The 16,451-nt window shown below is 40.7% G+C and overlaps 1 protein-coding gene across 1 annotated transcript in view; it reads right to left on the bottom strand.

The window, feature by feature from the left end:
* Positions 1–15,876, bottom strand: part of TBC1D10B (TBC1 domain family member 10B) — a 30,971-nt gene extending 15,095 nt beyond the window's left edge. Inside the window, exons 1-6 of the mRNA XM_034419749.3 lie at positions 14,097–15,876; positions 8,475–8,574; positions 8,241–8,348; positions 7,652–7,758; positions 6,668–6,782; positions 5,378–5,443 (exon numbers count right to left, since the gene is read on the bottom strand). Of these exons, the coding sequence (XP_034275640.1) occupies positions 5,378–5,443; positions 6,668–6,782; positions 7,652–7,758; positions 8,241–8,348; positions 8,475–8,574; positions 14,097–14,932 (1,332 nt within the window). The 5' untranslated portion in view covers positions 14,933–15,876. The remainder of the gene's footprint in view (positions 1–5,377; positions 5,444–6,667; positions 6,783–7,651; positions 7,759–8,240; positions 8,349–8,474; positions 8,575–14,096) is intronic.
* Between the last annotated feature and the right edge of the window lie 575 nt (positions 15,877–16,451).

The following is a 16,451-nucleotide window of genomic DNA, read 5'->3' as shown; positions in this document are numbered from 1 at the left end:
TAACCAAACTAGAACTAGATGAAGTACTGAAAAAGCAAAAAAACAATAAAACACCAGGACCCGACAGGCTACCGGTAGAAATATATAAAACAATGCAAGAAGTATTGGGAGAGAATATGTTGCGATTATATAATGAAGCTATGGAGAAAGCCAAAATACCAAATTCATGGACAGAAGCCATAATAACAATCATTCCAAAAGAAGACACAGATCTCCAGTTAATACAAAACTATAGACCTATTTCATTATTGAATGCCGACTACAAAATATTTGCAGCAATCTTGGCAGAAAGGATTAAATTAGTATTAAATACATATATACACCCAGACCAAAATGGATTTCTGCCGGGACGCCAAATAAAGAACAACATGAGAATAATACTTAACGCTTTAGAATATTATGAATCACACCCGGAGAAGCAGGCAGCGTTGGTTTTTCTTGACGCCCAAAAGGCCTTCGATAACCAAAATTGGAAATTTATGATTGAACAATTACAAAATATGCAAATTGGGGAAAAATTTGGGAAAATTATAGCAGAAATCTATACCAAGCAATCAGCAAGGATAATTATGAATGATGACATAACAGACAAATTTAATATAACAAAAGGAGTCAGACAAGGCTGTCCACTTTCCCCCTTACTATATATTCTATCATTGGAAATCCTGTTGAAAAAAATTAGAGAAGACCAAGGAATTGAAGGTTTAAGGATTAATAGAGAAGAATACAAAGTTCAAGCCTTTGCTGATGACTTAGTGTTTTTGACAGAAAATCCTATGGAATCTATACCTAATTTGTTCCAAAAAATAGAAGAATTTGGAGAAGTGGCTGGACTAAAAATCAATAAAAGTAAATCAAAGCTAATTGTTAAAAACCTTACGGAAATCCAAACAAAAGATTTGACAGATAATATACAAATTCAAACAACAACAACAACAAAAATATATCTAGGAATCTGCTTATCTACAAGAACATCAGCAATTAAAGAAAACAATTATGATAAATTACTAGAACAAACAAAGAAAGACTTAGAAAAATGGGAAAATTTACACATTTCATTCCTAGGAAGAATTTCGGCCATCAAAATGACTATATTACCTAAATTTTTATATTTGTTTCAGGTCACCCCAATTAAAATAGATAAACCGTTTTTTGAAAAGCTGAATAAAATAACATCTAAATTTATATGGCAAGGGAAAAGGCCACGAATAAAATTTAAACTGCTTCAGGATACAAAAGATAGAGGAGGAGCTGCACTCCCTGACTGGGAGATATACTACCAAGCAGCAGTACTATCGTGGGTTAAAGATTGGATAGAATTAAAGGACTCTAGAACTTTAACAATTGAGGGACACGAACTTCAAACTGGCTGGCACTCCTTTATGTGGGATGAGAAATACAAAACACATTCATATTTTAAAACACATACAATAAGGAACTCACTATTACAAATTTGGCTTAAAATTAAAAAACAACATTATATGAAGATACCAAATTGGCTAGCACCGGCTGAATCAATTAGGCACCCAAACTTAACAGATAAGACAAAAATAATTAGATATAAAGATATAATTGACTATCAAGGCAAACTAAAGACAAAACAACAATTGGAGATAGATTTACACAGAGGAATAGACTGGTGGACTTACACTCAAATACAATCCAAATATAGAGAACATATAAAAACATATGAAATTTATAATCAAAAACAAGAAATAGATAAAATTATATTAGATTCAGAAAATAAATTAATTAGTAGAATTTATAAATTTCTCCTACACTATAAATTGAAAGAAGAGACAGTCAAAGAAACGATGATCAAGTGGGCTCAAAATATCAAACACACAATACCTTTGGAAAAATGGGAAAAGTTCTGGCAGGTAAACCTAAAGTTAACGAAAGCAACGGCGTACAAGGAAAACCAACTGAAAATGTTTTATCGGTGGCATATGTCTCCAACCAGATTGGCAAAAATACAACCTAAAAATAGCCCAATTTGTTGGAAGTGCAAAAAGGCACAAGGGACTTTCTATCATTTATGGTGGACGTGCCCGGCAGCAAAGAAATTTTGGTCTAACATCAAAAAATGGTTGGAACAAATAACAAAAACACAGATTGAAAAAGAACCAGAAACATTTTTATTAGGAATATTTAACAAATCATACCCTAAGGATATCAAATATCTTACAATATTAACTGCTGCAAGAATAACCTACGCAAGAAATTGGAAACAAGAAAAAATACCAAGTGAAACAGAAGTAATAGGGAAAATTTTAGAATGCGCTGAAATGGATAGGTTAACCAAAGAATTACAAGAAAAAGAAGAATCAGACTATTATAAAATATGGAATAATTGGTATAATTGGTTAAAAATTAGAAATATACAAAAAATATAGGGGATATATTACCGATTGATACATATATATGTAATAAAAAATATTATTAGATTAAAGAGAGGTGAAGGAATATATTATAAGTAGAATTGTAGAACGTCACTCTGAAAAAATGCTTAAGAAGAAATTACACTCTTTTTGTGTATATGTTGTATAAATGTTTGTTGTGTATATGTTACGTATATCTTTTTTAATATTTATATTCAATAAAAACTATTTAAAAAAAAAATTCAATTAGAAATGGTAGAACCTCTTAAGGAGTTATTTGCTAAAACACAACGGGGAGGAGAGGTGCCACCATCCTGGAGAACAGCTTTTATTTCCCTGATTCCGAAAGAAGATCAAGATCATAGTCAACCCAAAAATTACACATCCATATCATTGCTTAATACAGATTATAAAATCTTTGCAAAAATTTTGGCAAATAGACTAATGTCAGTTATGCAACAAATGATTCATAAAGATCAAACTGGATTTATACAAGGGAGACAAATGAAAAGTAATGTAAGACAAATTGTTAATATACTGGAGTATTTGGGGAAGAACAACCAAGTCCCTGCAGTGCTTATATTTTTGGATGCAGAGAAAGCGTTTGATCGATTGAATTGGCAGTTTTTAGTGAAAGTAGCACAAAAGATGCAGTTGGGAGAGCATTTCATACAATCTATTAAGACAATATACCAGAAACAAACAGCACAAATAATAGTTAATGGTAGTCTCACAGAAACTTTTAAAATTGAGAAAGGAACAAGACAGGGATGTCCCTTGTCTCCACTATTGTTTATTTTAACTTTGGAAGTATTGCTGAATAAAATACGGACTCAGATAACATACAGGGTATTAAAATCAGGCAACATAATTATAGATTATGAGCATTTGCAGATGATTTGGTTGTAACTTTAACCCAACCAGTAAATTCAGTTACAGGTTTGATGGATATAATTAGGCAATATGGTCAAGTGTCAGGGTTTAAAATAAATATAGGGAAAACAAAGATGATAGCTAAGAATATGAATACAAATCAAAAAGAAGAATTGGAAAGAGTAACAGGATGAGAGATAGTGAAAAAGGTTAAGTACTTAGGAATCTTTATTACAACGTCAAATGGGAAATTATACAAGTATAATTATGAATTGTTATGGCATAAAATACAGATAGAAATGGATAAATGGAAAAAATTACAACTGTCTTTGTTGGGAAGAATAGCAGTAATTAAAATGAATGTTCTGTCCAAGTTTCTATTTCTCTTTCAAATGATACCAATACTTAAAAAGGATGCAAATTTGGAGGAATGGCAGAAAGGCATTAATAACTTTGTTTGGGTAGGGAAGAGACCAAGAGTTGAATTAAAAAATAATGCAGGATATACGTGAAAGAGGAGGTTTGAAACTGTCTAATCTAAAATTGTAGTATGAAGGAGCTGTTTTGTCAGCAATTAGTGACTGGATTAATTTAACAGATGAAAGAATAATGAATATTGAAGGGTATGATTTGCTATATGGTTGGCATGCCTACTTAGTTTATGAGAAGAAAGGTGGACAGGACTTTTAAAAGTCACATATTAAGGAATGCCCTCCTGCGTGTTTGGAAAAAATACCAATATAAATTGAATGGCAAGATACCCATGTGGGTACTACCCAGACATGCGATAGAAAATATAAGTATAGAACAAAGACAGGATGTAATTACTTATAAAGAACTTCTGATTACAGAAAGAAATGTACTACAGTTAAAGCCTCTGAATGTATTAAGAGAGGAAAGGGCAATTCAAACCTGGTTTCAGTATGTACAGCTGCAGAATAGATGGAAAAAAGATCAGAAAATTGGTATTACACAAAGTGAAGAAAATTTGATAAAACAAATTAGGGACCAGAGTCAAATGCACATAAAAAGGTTGTATAATATATTGATAGAAATAGATTCGGAAACAGAGTTAGTTAAAGATTGTATGATAAAATGGGCACAAAATTTTGAGGAACCAATAATGATGGAAACATGGGAAAGGATCTGGGTAAGAAATGAAAAATTTACACAAGCTCAAAATTTGAGAGAAAATTTTTATAAAATGTTTTATAGATGGCATTTGGATCCCAAAAAGTTAGCTTGTATGTACCCAAACCTACAACCCAAATGTTGGAGATACGATTGTGTTGATGCTACCTATTTTCATGTTTGGTGGACTTGTAAAAAAGTTAAAGCATTTTGGATAAAAATATGGTGGATTATTCAAAATATTTTTTAAAAAAGGATAAAGTTTACTCCACAGATTGTACGGCTATAGAGACTAATTTGATTCTGAACTTAATAACTGCAGCAAGGCTCTTGGTGGCACAGTACTGGAAGAAGGAAGATTTACTATTCAAGAATGGACATTAAAAGTAGTAAATTTAGCAGAAATGGCGAAAATTTCAGCATATCTAAAGGACCATTCAAATGAGAAATATATGTTAGAATGGAGAAGATGGATTGATTATATTCAAGGCAAATATCGGATTAAAAAATTTCAAATAGCTTATGAATGATCAAAGAGATTTTATAAAGTACTTAAATTTAGTTTAGTAAAAGGGGAGTTAAAAGTTCAAGAGGGGGATAGGAGGCTATAGATAATTAGCTTATGTTAGCTTATGATTATCAAATGTTATACCCTGTATTTTGCTCTGGGAAGTGGGGGGGGCGGGGAGAGAGGGGAAGGGGAGGGTTGGAAGGGGAGGAGGGAGGGGGAAGGGGAAATGTCTGTAAAACTTTTTAAAACTTTTCAATAAAAAAAAAAAGACAATCACATGAATGCAGTGGGGGGATGGGACTGGAGGACGCAGCCATCCTAACTTCAAATATGGGTAGTAAGTTCCTTTTGGGGAGTCCATTGAAACTTCAAACGGTTGCTAGGTGAACGATTGTTAAACAAGGACTACTTGTAATACAAAAGGTATTACCAGTGAAGAATTTTGAAGTGCTTTTCTCTGTGGGAAAGCAGTCAAACTTACCAATCCAGCACTGTAGTATCCAGGAAGATATTTTTCACAGATTTGCACCAGGCACCAGAAAGCTTGCTGTGGAGAAAGACCAAGGAATCTTTAGCCCGGATAATCGCAGTAGCCACAGTTGGGTGAATGGCAGACTAGCATTCTAGCAAACTCCCAGTTAGAACTTTCCAGTTACTAAGCCAGCAAATTCAATTCAGGGGCCTTAGCCCTCTCCCAAACCTGGGGCTTCCACGTTTCTTCAACGACACAGAAGTAACATATCAGAGCCGGTAGCAAAGCCACAGAAGGAGAACAAAGTCACAATTTGAGAAGAGGCCTAGATCCCATCAGGGCTGCCAGTTAGTGTAATGGTTATGTTTTAACCTCGCACATGCATGATGCTGCTTGAAAACATGGTCACTGTCAATGCTCTGGATCCAGCTTCTGGAACTGGTAAAGTGCCCGGCAGTCCAAAAGGATAGAGGTTGATATGTAGGCAAGCAGGATGCCTGCTGTAAAAAAGACTTCCAAAGTGCAGCGACTATATATCAGCGATCCTCAACCTTTGCGGCTTGGCAGCCTGGGTGGGGTGGGAGAGAGAAGGGAACCAGGCCTCACAAGTGGTGGCAGAATGCGCGCAGCTTCATTTAAGCAAGAGGGAAGCCTTTGGGGCGCGGTTTCATGCTTCTTCAGGCTTCATGCCAAAAGCTTTTGCAAAGGGACGGAAGCCTGAAACAGCACGAAATCGCTCCCCCAAAGCCTTTTGCCCATTTGCAAAAGCTTTTGGCACTGAGAAGAGAAGACTTTGGGGGCGCTGTCTCATGCTCCTTCAGGCTGAGGTTGCCCAATGGTCCAAAAGCAGACCAGGTGTCCAGCACAGGCAGCTTCAGTGAGTCAGCGAAGGTGAGCAGGGCACGTTCATCCCATTCAGCCTCTTCTCTCACCGCTCCCCTCTTGGAGTATCAGGAGTAGGTGGTCTGGCAGCCCAGCTGGCAGGGGCAGAGGGGAACTGACCCAAGCAGTATTCTCTCACACCACGCAGCTCCACTCACGCAAGGGAAAAGTCTTTGGGGCACCACTCGTGCAAGAGGAGCTGCACACACGCAACCACCTGCCTCTTGTGAGCCCAGTTCCAAATAAGCCATGGCCCAGTAGTGATCCACAGCCTGAGGATCGGGGACCACTAATATACATGCTCCAAACTGCTGAAATATTCTGCAAATATAAGTAAAACTAGGAAGTGTGGCTTTTTCCCAGAGAAACTATGCTTTCTAAGCTGGCAACTGCAGTACGAATGAAGCAGCTCCTCACCTCCGCGGGCATATGCATCAGCAAAACTGCAGCTACGGGTGCTTGTGCTTGGCAGTAACCTTCTTCTGGCCGGTAGATGGTATAGGCTTTTAGGATGCGATAGAGGTCCTGCTGCCTGTGATGGAGGATAAGGAGTGGAAAATTTAATCTAGACTCTTGGACTCTATGAGTTCACTGTTCACAAGACCAAACTCTAATAAAGCAGAATTCTCTGTTATATTTCTTTCAGGTCTTTAATTAATAACAAGGCTTATAGGCCAGTTAATGCTCAGCATTTCTCAGATCATGTGCCAGGATGTTAATGAAACAACTAAAAGTGTGACGGCAGACATGAGTTCCTGATTAGCCCTGTATCCCATTATCTTAAGTCTAGAGATGAAGAAAGGCACTGAAAGACCCATCAGATACAGGAGTAGGTGTAGTAGAGGCTGGAGTGGCAGAGGCAATTCAATGTAAGAAAGAGCTGGACCAATACAGATAGTCCTCAACTTACCATCATTTATTTTAAGTTACAACAGCGCTGAAAAAAGTGACTTTCGACCAGTCCTTGCATTTACAACTGTCACAGCATCTCCATGATCGTGTGATCAAAATTCAGGCTCTTGGCAACTGCAATGTATTTAGGATGGCTGCAACACTCCAGGATCATGTGATTGCATTTGCAACCTTCCCAGCTGACTTCCAAATAGCAAAGTCAATGGGGGAAGCTGGATTCAACTTAATGACCATGTGACTTAACAACTGCATGACTCACTTAACAACCACCTTGTTTAGCAATGGAAATTCTGGTGTCAATTGTGATTGTAAATTGAGGACTACCTGCATGCTTATGAAAAATTTCAAAAGGAGTTGGGGGTGACGAGCTGATCTAGTGTGTAGAGAAAACTGTTTTATGCATTCTGAGAACGGAAAGGATCGCAGTGACTTTCCAACCCTAGACGTCTGAGCACTGGACAAAAAACACCCCTTCTTTAATTCTCTCACCCATGGCCTCCCCGAGCTGCAAACATCTCATGGAAAGGGAATTGCCTGTGGAGGTCCTTCTCAATCACATCTAGCCATTTGGGATCGCCAGGCTGACGCTCCAAATCCTAAGAGAAAAGGAAAGGCAACAAGGAAGGAAAGTCGGTGAATTTGGAGGCAGAAGCCTATCTTAGAGGACTTTTCCTTACTGCCTCTATGCAAGCTGGCTGGGGAATTCTGGGAGTTGAAGTCCACTCATCTTCAAGCTGCCAAGGTTGAGAAATGCTGCTTCACCGGATCAATTGTTAACAGTTTCTGTTATGGAACGGATTCCAGAAAGACATTCCAGGTGTCTGCTTGTTCCAGCTCAACCTTCTCCTTTCCCACCCTGTTATTCAGGAGAATTCCCAATTATTAAGTTTAGGGGATTTTTATTGCAGTTTATTAATATGGCTTGCTATTAGGTGTAAGCTACCTCAGAATAAGTTGCGTTTGGAAAAGCAGGATATAAATATATCTATTAGACATAATCAAACCTTCTGCATTCTCCAAGATAAGAAAGTAGGCTTCCCTGTATATTTTAGTAGCCTTAAAAAATTCGTGAAAATACCTCAAATTTCCCCAGATTTTGATCCAAAAGTTCCTTGCTATTTGAGAGTAGCTGCCATGCTTTGGCACGGAGAGAAGAGGGAATCCCCTTCCGGCACCGCAATTTCACCTGCGATAAAATGTACAATCATTAATACGTGAAGCAAAGAGACAGAAATTCAAAAAACCCAAGCAGAAATTAAAGCTCTTCTTTATTAGCCAGGAACAGAGGTCTCTGACCCTAATCTCTGCTCACCTTCTGAAATCGACGTGACAGCCACTTATCCCAATGAGAAAACATGTCCAGCCACTTAAGTTCCCTCTGTCTGGCCACATCCACAGGGATGTTGCTTTCCCTGCAGCAAAAAAGCAAACGAGGAAGACGAGGAGCTAAGAAAAATGCTACAAATGTGTGTCTTGCACAATTCTAAGGTTTCTGCTCTTCAGAGGAAGGGCTAAGGAACTATGCAATATGACAGACCTCTTACCATCTCCTTTATGTTGAGAGTCCATACCAACAAAGAAAAGGAAACTCCTTTACTGAGAAAGGAAGAGCAAAGAGCCTTGATAGTACAGGGATTTAGTGCACCCTGTTATTAACACAGCTGCCTGCAATTTCTGCTGGTTTGAATCTCTCCAAGGCTCAAGGTTGACTCAGCCTTCCATCCTTTCTAAGGTAGGTGAAATGAGGACCCAGTTTGTGGGGGCAATAAGCTGACTTTGTATAAAATATACAAAAGAATGAAGGCTATTGCTTAACGCATTGTAAGCCGCCCTGAGTCTCCGGAGAAGGGCGGCATATAAATCAAATTAAAAAAAAAAAAAAAGCAATTCAAACCCTAAAAGACAAACCTTTGGGATGGTGGCAAATTAAGCTTCTCCAAGTCTTACCTATTCCTCCCCACAACTCCACTGCGTCTTAGGTCTTGGAAGCTCTACAACTGCTTGCTCATTGTGACAAGATGGATCACAAACATCCTCTAAGATAGCATGTATAGGTGATCCTTGACTTACGACTGCAATTGAGCCCAACATTTCTGTTGTTAAGCGAGACATTTGTTAAGTGAGTTTTGCCCCATTTTATGACTCTTGCCACAGTTGTTAAGTGAATCACTGTTGTTGATAAATTAGTAACCCAGTTGAGTGAATCTGGTTTCCCCACTGCCCTTGATTGTCAAAAGGTTGCAAAAGGGAGTCACATGTCCTTGGGACACAGCAATGGTCATAAGTATGAACCATTGCCAAGCATCTGAATTTTGATCACATGGTCATGGGGATGCTACAACAGTTGTGTGAAAAATGGTCATAAGTCCCATTTTCAATATTTTTGTAACTTTAAACGGTTACTAAATGAACTGTTTTAAGTTGAGGACAACCTGTAGTCATCCCATTCTGAACAAATTAACTGTTAGGTCTACATTTAGCTAAATTGCCCTGCAGACGCTATAATTTAACACATTCTTCATTGTGCACACACACACAGTCAGGTGCTGTACATGGTAAAAAAAAATATCCTGGATTACACTTTTGGCATCTCCCCCTTGCTTTTATGGCTCCCAGAGGGTTATGGGAGAAGAGTTCCTTATACATTTGTATCTGTAGAAGGAAAGGCAGAACCTGGGGATGGAGAGAAAAGAGGGATCAGCCTAGAATCCGTATGTAGCTGCAAATGTACTTCCAATCCTACCCGAGAGCCACTGACCCTTATTTAATTCTACCCAGGTGCTGACCATTAATTGAGAAAATAATTAATTAAATAATTGAGAAAATTTCTATGCACAGGCCTTAAGCAATAAATAAGCCTAACTGAAACTTCACGTGCGTGGACCTGGTCTTTCCTGCCTGACAGTATCTCACAGAAATGTTTCTCTATCACACTGTTTATGGTTTCTCACTGTGTCCATTATTGCCTCCGGCATCAGCTGATGCACATCACCACCACAAACAAGGTTCACACGTAGCCTCCACCTTAACAATAAAACAAAGACATGAAAGAACGTGCAGGGCAGCTGGGTTAGTGTGATCTGAAACTAGGAAGCTGCCTTCAGCCTGCTGTGAGTCACAATCCACTGAGTCTTTCTTGAGAGTTTATGGGGCAATGAGAATTAGGTTAGTTATATGAAAAACTAGAATGGTGCAGCATCCGATTGAAGGTACCCAACTTCATCGGTTTCAGGCAAGGGGGTTCAGGGTTGATGGTGATCATAAAGCAAGATCTAGGCAGGGCTCTCATTAACAAAACCCAGCAAAAAACAGGAAGGGCTGCTTGCCAAACAGGAAGTGGTGAGACCGATTGTAAAAAGCCATAGAAATAAATATTCTGAGTGGGCGAGAAGAATACTGTTCCCCCAAAGCCACACCAATAGGAAGAAAGCAGTTAACTGGTGCTTTTGTGAAAAACATATTTTCTCTGTCAAAAGAAGCAGGTGCGCCAACATTATTAAGCATGTCTTTCACTGCCCTAAAGAAGCCTATCAACCAGCCTCCGTCACTTACTGACCATGCTTGTATCACAGATACAATCCTGGACTTGGTCATTAATGCCACCTCAAATCCGCATCCTGCCCTTCCTTTCCTTTCGTGTCCTCCCCTAAACCTTCCAAGCAATTTGCCAAAGGCTATTCAAGGATAAACAGGAGATAGACAAGAGATCATTTGGATCACACCAATCAATATCCAGATCTCAGCACCTGGCCAATTTTATTTGGACTCAAAAGCATAAGAAAGCCTGCTCAGTACTTGAGTTGGACCCCATCAGCAAATTCCAAGGTGATAAACTAGTCCAGGAAGTCATTCTGGAAGAAAGCAAAGGCAAACCTTTATATTTGCTAAGAAAACATAGATGTATGAGGGAGGAAAAAAACAGAATACTATTGCACAACTAATTTACATCAGACCCATGTTGTAGCTAATGTTTGGCTATAAGGAAAAATGGTTAAATGTTAACTGCAAACCCCAATTCTAGACTGCTTTTTAAACCCTCTCTTCCAGTTCAAGCTATGAATAAAAGTGAATGTAACTGGAAAGTATATTCAAAGCTTAGTCAAATACTAAATACTACCTTCTCTTTTTCAATTGTAAGCCAATTTAGTTCTTAGCATGCACATTTTTTTCTATTGGTTACTCTGGCTTGTGCTGATCAGCTTTCCTCAAAAAACAGGCTTCCTGTAGAGGGTTTCCACTCCACAAGCAGCTGAGAACGACATAAGGTTAGTACAGATGGTTAGGCAGGAATAGCAGCTAATCCACCACCAAAAAGAGAATCTTGCTACAAAGAAACACCATCATCCCCTCCCACAGCACGTACGCCAACTGAAACAAAGCAAAACCTACACCATAATCTATAATGTCTAACATGCTTTGTTATTATCTGCTTTCTTGCAGAGAAATATCAGCAGCCTCAGGAGGGAGAGCACACACCTTTTTTTACATGTGTAAATCTGTAAGAAACTTTCATTTTTAGCAAAAATGGGCATGCTTTGTTCCACCTCCTATTTTAACCGCAACTTAAACAAGTTCAGAGAGGGTTCCTTGGATATAATGCTAATAAATAGCAATTAGCTGCAACAATTTATAACTGAGTACATTATATCCTATCCCTATTTAGAAGAGTACTTCCATCTGCTAGCTGATGAAAGTGATTATTCGATCTTCGAATAATATTTGAATAAGGACCAGTTACTGTTAGACAAAGGAGCAGACATTAAAGGTTTCTAGAACTAGAAAGACAGTTCTGAAATTTCCTTCAGCATCTTGAAATTCTTTAGGCTGAATCTAATGCTGCACAAGTAAAGTTGGCATTTGTTAGCAAATCTTTTTCTTTAAAGAACGGTTAATTTCAGAGACAACTGCTGGAATTGCTGCATTAGTGCCCAAATGGACACCATAACGAATGGATCAATGTCTAGATGCTTGGTGTTTATATGCCACAAGAGATTAGGGCCATGGGGGGGAAAACGCTCCCTTTCAGTCAGCAGTGTATAATGCTGGCATAGCCATGTGAGTTTGGAAAGAAATGCTAACTGGGTACAGTTTGGCACCTGCCACTCAGGGACTGTGGAAAGTGGTACATGTTATAATGCTGCATCTAACTGTGATCGAAGTCCACAGGCTCACCGCTTCCCATACTGCTGCACGATAATCTTTTCAATCAACTCCAAATTCCCTGGCTGAATAAGTTGTTGAGACACCGTGGCAGAGACAGCAAGAAGAAAAGCAATAAATTCCAAAGGGCAGTGCTCGAAAGCTCTTCTGGAAAGGCAACACGTGGTTTTTCAGGCTGCACAAAGAATGCATCAACCTCAGCACAAATTCATTATTGTAGCTGCCACCCTCTCTCAGCTGCAGTCTCGTGGGAAATGTAAGCTGATTCTAAAACAATCAGGAGCTTTAAAAGCTGCTTGAAATAAGGCTCGTGGTATGTGTGCTCAGAGCTTATATAAATTTATCTAATGGGATGCAGCATCTTCCTGAACTTATCTAGGCTCAGAAACTAAGCAGAAGAAGCAAGCTTGCAAGAATTTGGATGGGAAATGCTTATATTCACTCTAGTGCAGTGTTTCCACACATCTTCAAGTTGCCAAGGCTGAGAAACACCGCCCTAGTGAAATATCAGAATTATAGGCCAGACTGGGAAGCAAAGAAGAAGAAAAATTCCAGGAGGCTGTGACAAGCTGCTTGTGTGTAATTGCCATGAAAATTATCTATAATGTCTATAGATATCAGTTAAAGTTATCAGAATCAATCTTGACTTTAAGAAGACTTCACCTTTTTGAAGTTTGATCAGTCAAAATCCTGAAGCAGGAATTTTTTTACTGCTTTTCTTTTTGCATCATTACAAAAGTATGCAGTTACTGCAATAGGGATGATTTCAAGAGAACAGTATGTGGAACGATTTTTATGACAAGTATTCAAACCAAAAAGAAACCACAGAAAGATTATCAGGAGCCACATTACTGGTGCTCAAAAACAAAAAAAAATGCATCACACGTATGGGCCAAGCCAAGAAATACAGCCACTTAATCACAATGAAAAGGTGTATGAAGCCACACCCCGAGAGACGCGATTCTGATTTCACACCAAAGGGAAGAACATGCAAACTGAAAAGGAAAAATATAGTTATGGAAAAGAGGATAGAAATACATCTTAGCTATATATGGAGTGGAGAAATGACTCATTTGACAGACCAGAGAACCAATGTTGCAATGAGATATTTAAGTGTTTAAGGAAAAGGAACTTGAGATAGTCCAATTGTCTATTTTACTGCCCTAAGCTATTCAGATTTATGGACCTTCCCTCCCATGCAGAAGTGAATAGTGTGTAGAGTATTGTCCATTTCTTTAGAGGAAGTAAAATGTAATTTGTTAGTCGCCCTTCGAATTTGATGCATGTCAAATACAGAATGATCAGAAGAAAGGGAAGTTTTTTTTTACTGAAAACCAACAATTTTTTTTTCATTATTCCTTCCTGAATGCTAATCAGAAAAATGAAGCATTATTATATCTTCCCAGAAAATTGTATTAGAGAAGGAGGAGGATAACAGAGTTGGAAGGAACCGTGTAGGTCTTCTAGCCCAACCCCCTGCTTAGGCAGGAAGTATCTCAGAGTCTCAAACTAGAAAAAAAGTCATTTAAGAAAGCTGATCAATAATGGACCTCTTTAACTATGTGGCAGCGTAATCAGGGCCGTACTTGACACAATTACTTCTCCTGAGTTCACTTTCACCAGAATAAGAGCTGGTGGGCCACAGGGCAGAAATTTGAAGCTCTCTATTATCAGCACTCTAGTCCAAGTGAGAGGGATGCCTATCAGTGGGACTAGTTTGAGATAAAGCACTTCTCCCCAACATAAAGGCCATCACAGTGATGCCAATACTTACAGTGTAATGGAATACTGGCTGCCCCCCAGGAAGCCATATTTATCAGTCTTACGATAGGCAAGTCCATTGATTTCAGAATCAGACCCCAGAGAGCTAGCATCGTCAAGGAATCCAGGACCAGTCAGCGACTCCAACGTGCCTGACATGAGACTAACAGAATCTAAATAACTCAAAGTATCAGAAGCCGGAGGGACTTTGGATGCAGTAGTCCCCAGGCTAGACTGGGAACCCATGTCTTGAGGTGGCCGAGGAGTGGAAAAGTCATGAAGCATCAAACCCTCCGGAGATGTTGGTGAAGTCTTCTCCGGTGGGGTCATAGGACTGGGGGCTACCACAATCACCGTTGGCGAAGCTGGTGCAACCGGTAGGGGTTTCACTACTGTGTCTCTTGGCAAAGCCACGGATGCTGGCATCACCCCGCCGTCATTCTCGGTAGCCTTAGCGATGACAGAAGCCACCGAATTGACCACGGGGACCACCGTATCCGCCGAAAACCCATCTCCAGCTTCCATCGCTACTGTTTCAGACCTCGCCTCGCCAGGCTCTGCCCCCTTTCCAGCATTGTTGGTCACAAGTGTCATCTCTGCAATCATCGTGGTTAATGTCACCTCTGTAGGGTTGCAAGGTGCTGCCGGGGTGGCAGCGGTTGGCACTTCACCGGGGTCCATGGTTATTGCTGCATCGTTGGCTGTGGCCAGAGGCAAACCTGGCTTGCTGTTTGTCGTCCCTTCGAAGGCCTCAGGAGTCGGAGCCTTCCGCTTGAGAACGTGAAGGACCGACCGAGAGGCATTGGGCCGAGGCGGCGGCGACGGGGGATCCCCAGAACCCGTCTCCATAACAATGGGCCCCCTCCCCCCCAATGGGGGGGGACGCGGCCTGGTCGCCCAGCCGAATGCCTGAGCGACGGTGAGGGAAGAGAAACGAGAGGGAGGAAGCTCAAAGCTTCGCGGCTCCCTCCCCCCCCGCCCCCCCACCTAGACAGCGGCAGCAACGGCGGCAGCTCCAGAAAAAGAGCGAGCCAGAGATCGAGAGAGCCACCCGAGTTGCGCACGCACTCCGGGCCGACGTTTCACCCAATGAACAGCGAGGAGGAAGACGGGTTTATCCAATCACGAAAGGACTTTAAAAAAACAGAAAGAAATGAACGTAGAGGGACTCGGAACCAAGACAGGGGGTCCCACGGAGAAGTAGCCAATCGGAATAGAGCGGGGCTTGGGGACGCAGCCAATCACTAAGGGGACTTGTGGGATACTGCGATGAAAATGAGGAAGGGAGGAGACGAGGTGTTCCGATGAGAGGCGGGACTAGCGGGAAGCGTCTGCCAATCCCTGACAGGAACGCAGGATCGGAATTCCGTTTCTCTTAGCCGGGAAGCTGAAGAAGCCGCAATAAAGTAGACCGAAGTCATTGTTCTGAGGCAGAGGAGGCGTGTACTTAAGCACTACGCAACCAATGAAAAGACGAGCCGGCAAGCCTCCTCCAATCAGCAGGGAGAACCCTCCTCTCGGCGCCATCAACGCACGTGATGCTCGTGCCGTAGAGGCGACGGCCTGTCGTCAAATAAACGGCAACCGTAAATGCGAGTGTTTCCAGAGTAGCGTCCTTCCAATTCGATAAAGCGCCGCGGCTGTTAATCTGGGCGCGAATGTGTCCAGCCTTAGCCGGTCGATTGAAAGGCCCGACATATTTCTTGATGGGCTTGGGAGGCGTTGTCTGGAGACAATAATGACGCTTTGCCGAGCTCCACATTTCAAACTAACGAGTATCGGATCTTGAGACTAATATGGGAACAATCCGGGCCAGGTGATTGGCTGAATTGCCTCGAAGGGATTTGGATTGACACCTGGGTCGGCGAATCAGAGGTGAGGGGTGGGTCCCGAGGGCACGAAGCCCGGGAAAGACGGTTTTTAACGTTCTTTTGCCAGTTCTTTGGTTCCAACGGTCTTTGCTTTGTCCAATCCGGTTTTCTTCCGCGATGCTGCGCAACGTCAGGACCCCCGAAAGATTTCCAAAAAAAGGGAATCTAAAAACAGCGGCGACGTTGATTGAGTAACCGGGCTCGAGGTTCTTTCTTCCCTCCGAAATTTTTTGTTTCCTCATATTTGGATCGTTGCTAAATGCTTTCCTTTCTTCCTGGACAGTAGCCTTCCTTCCACAAAAGAAACAAACAGCCAAAAAGGGAACAAAAAGACCCAAACACCCCCCCCCAGCAATCAACACCCAGATCAGCATAGATTAACTCGAAGGTTAGCATCAGACTAATCAGTAGTAAACAAACCCAAGAATACCCTAAGGTAGAAGCTTATTGACCCCAATATTTTTATTGTCCACCCTAAATCTACCTTGGCCTTAAAC

This window comes from Pantherophis guttatus, chromosome 4 (assembly GCF_059756535.1).
Source record: "Pantherophis guttatus breed Tessera chromosome 4, ASM5975653v1, whole genome shotgun sequence".
NCBI lineage: Eukaryota > Metazoa > Chordata > Lepidosauria > Squamata > Colubridae > Pantherophis > Pantherophis guttatus.
The sequence above is the reverse complement of the archived record's forward strand: the minus strand, read 5'-3'. Positions and strand labels throughout refer to the sequence as shown.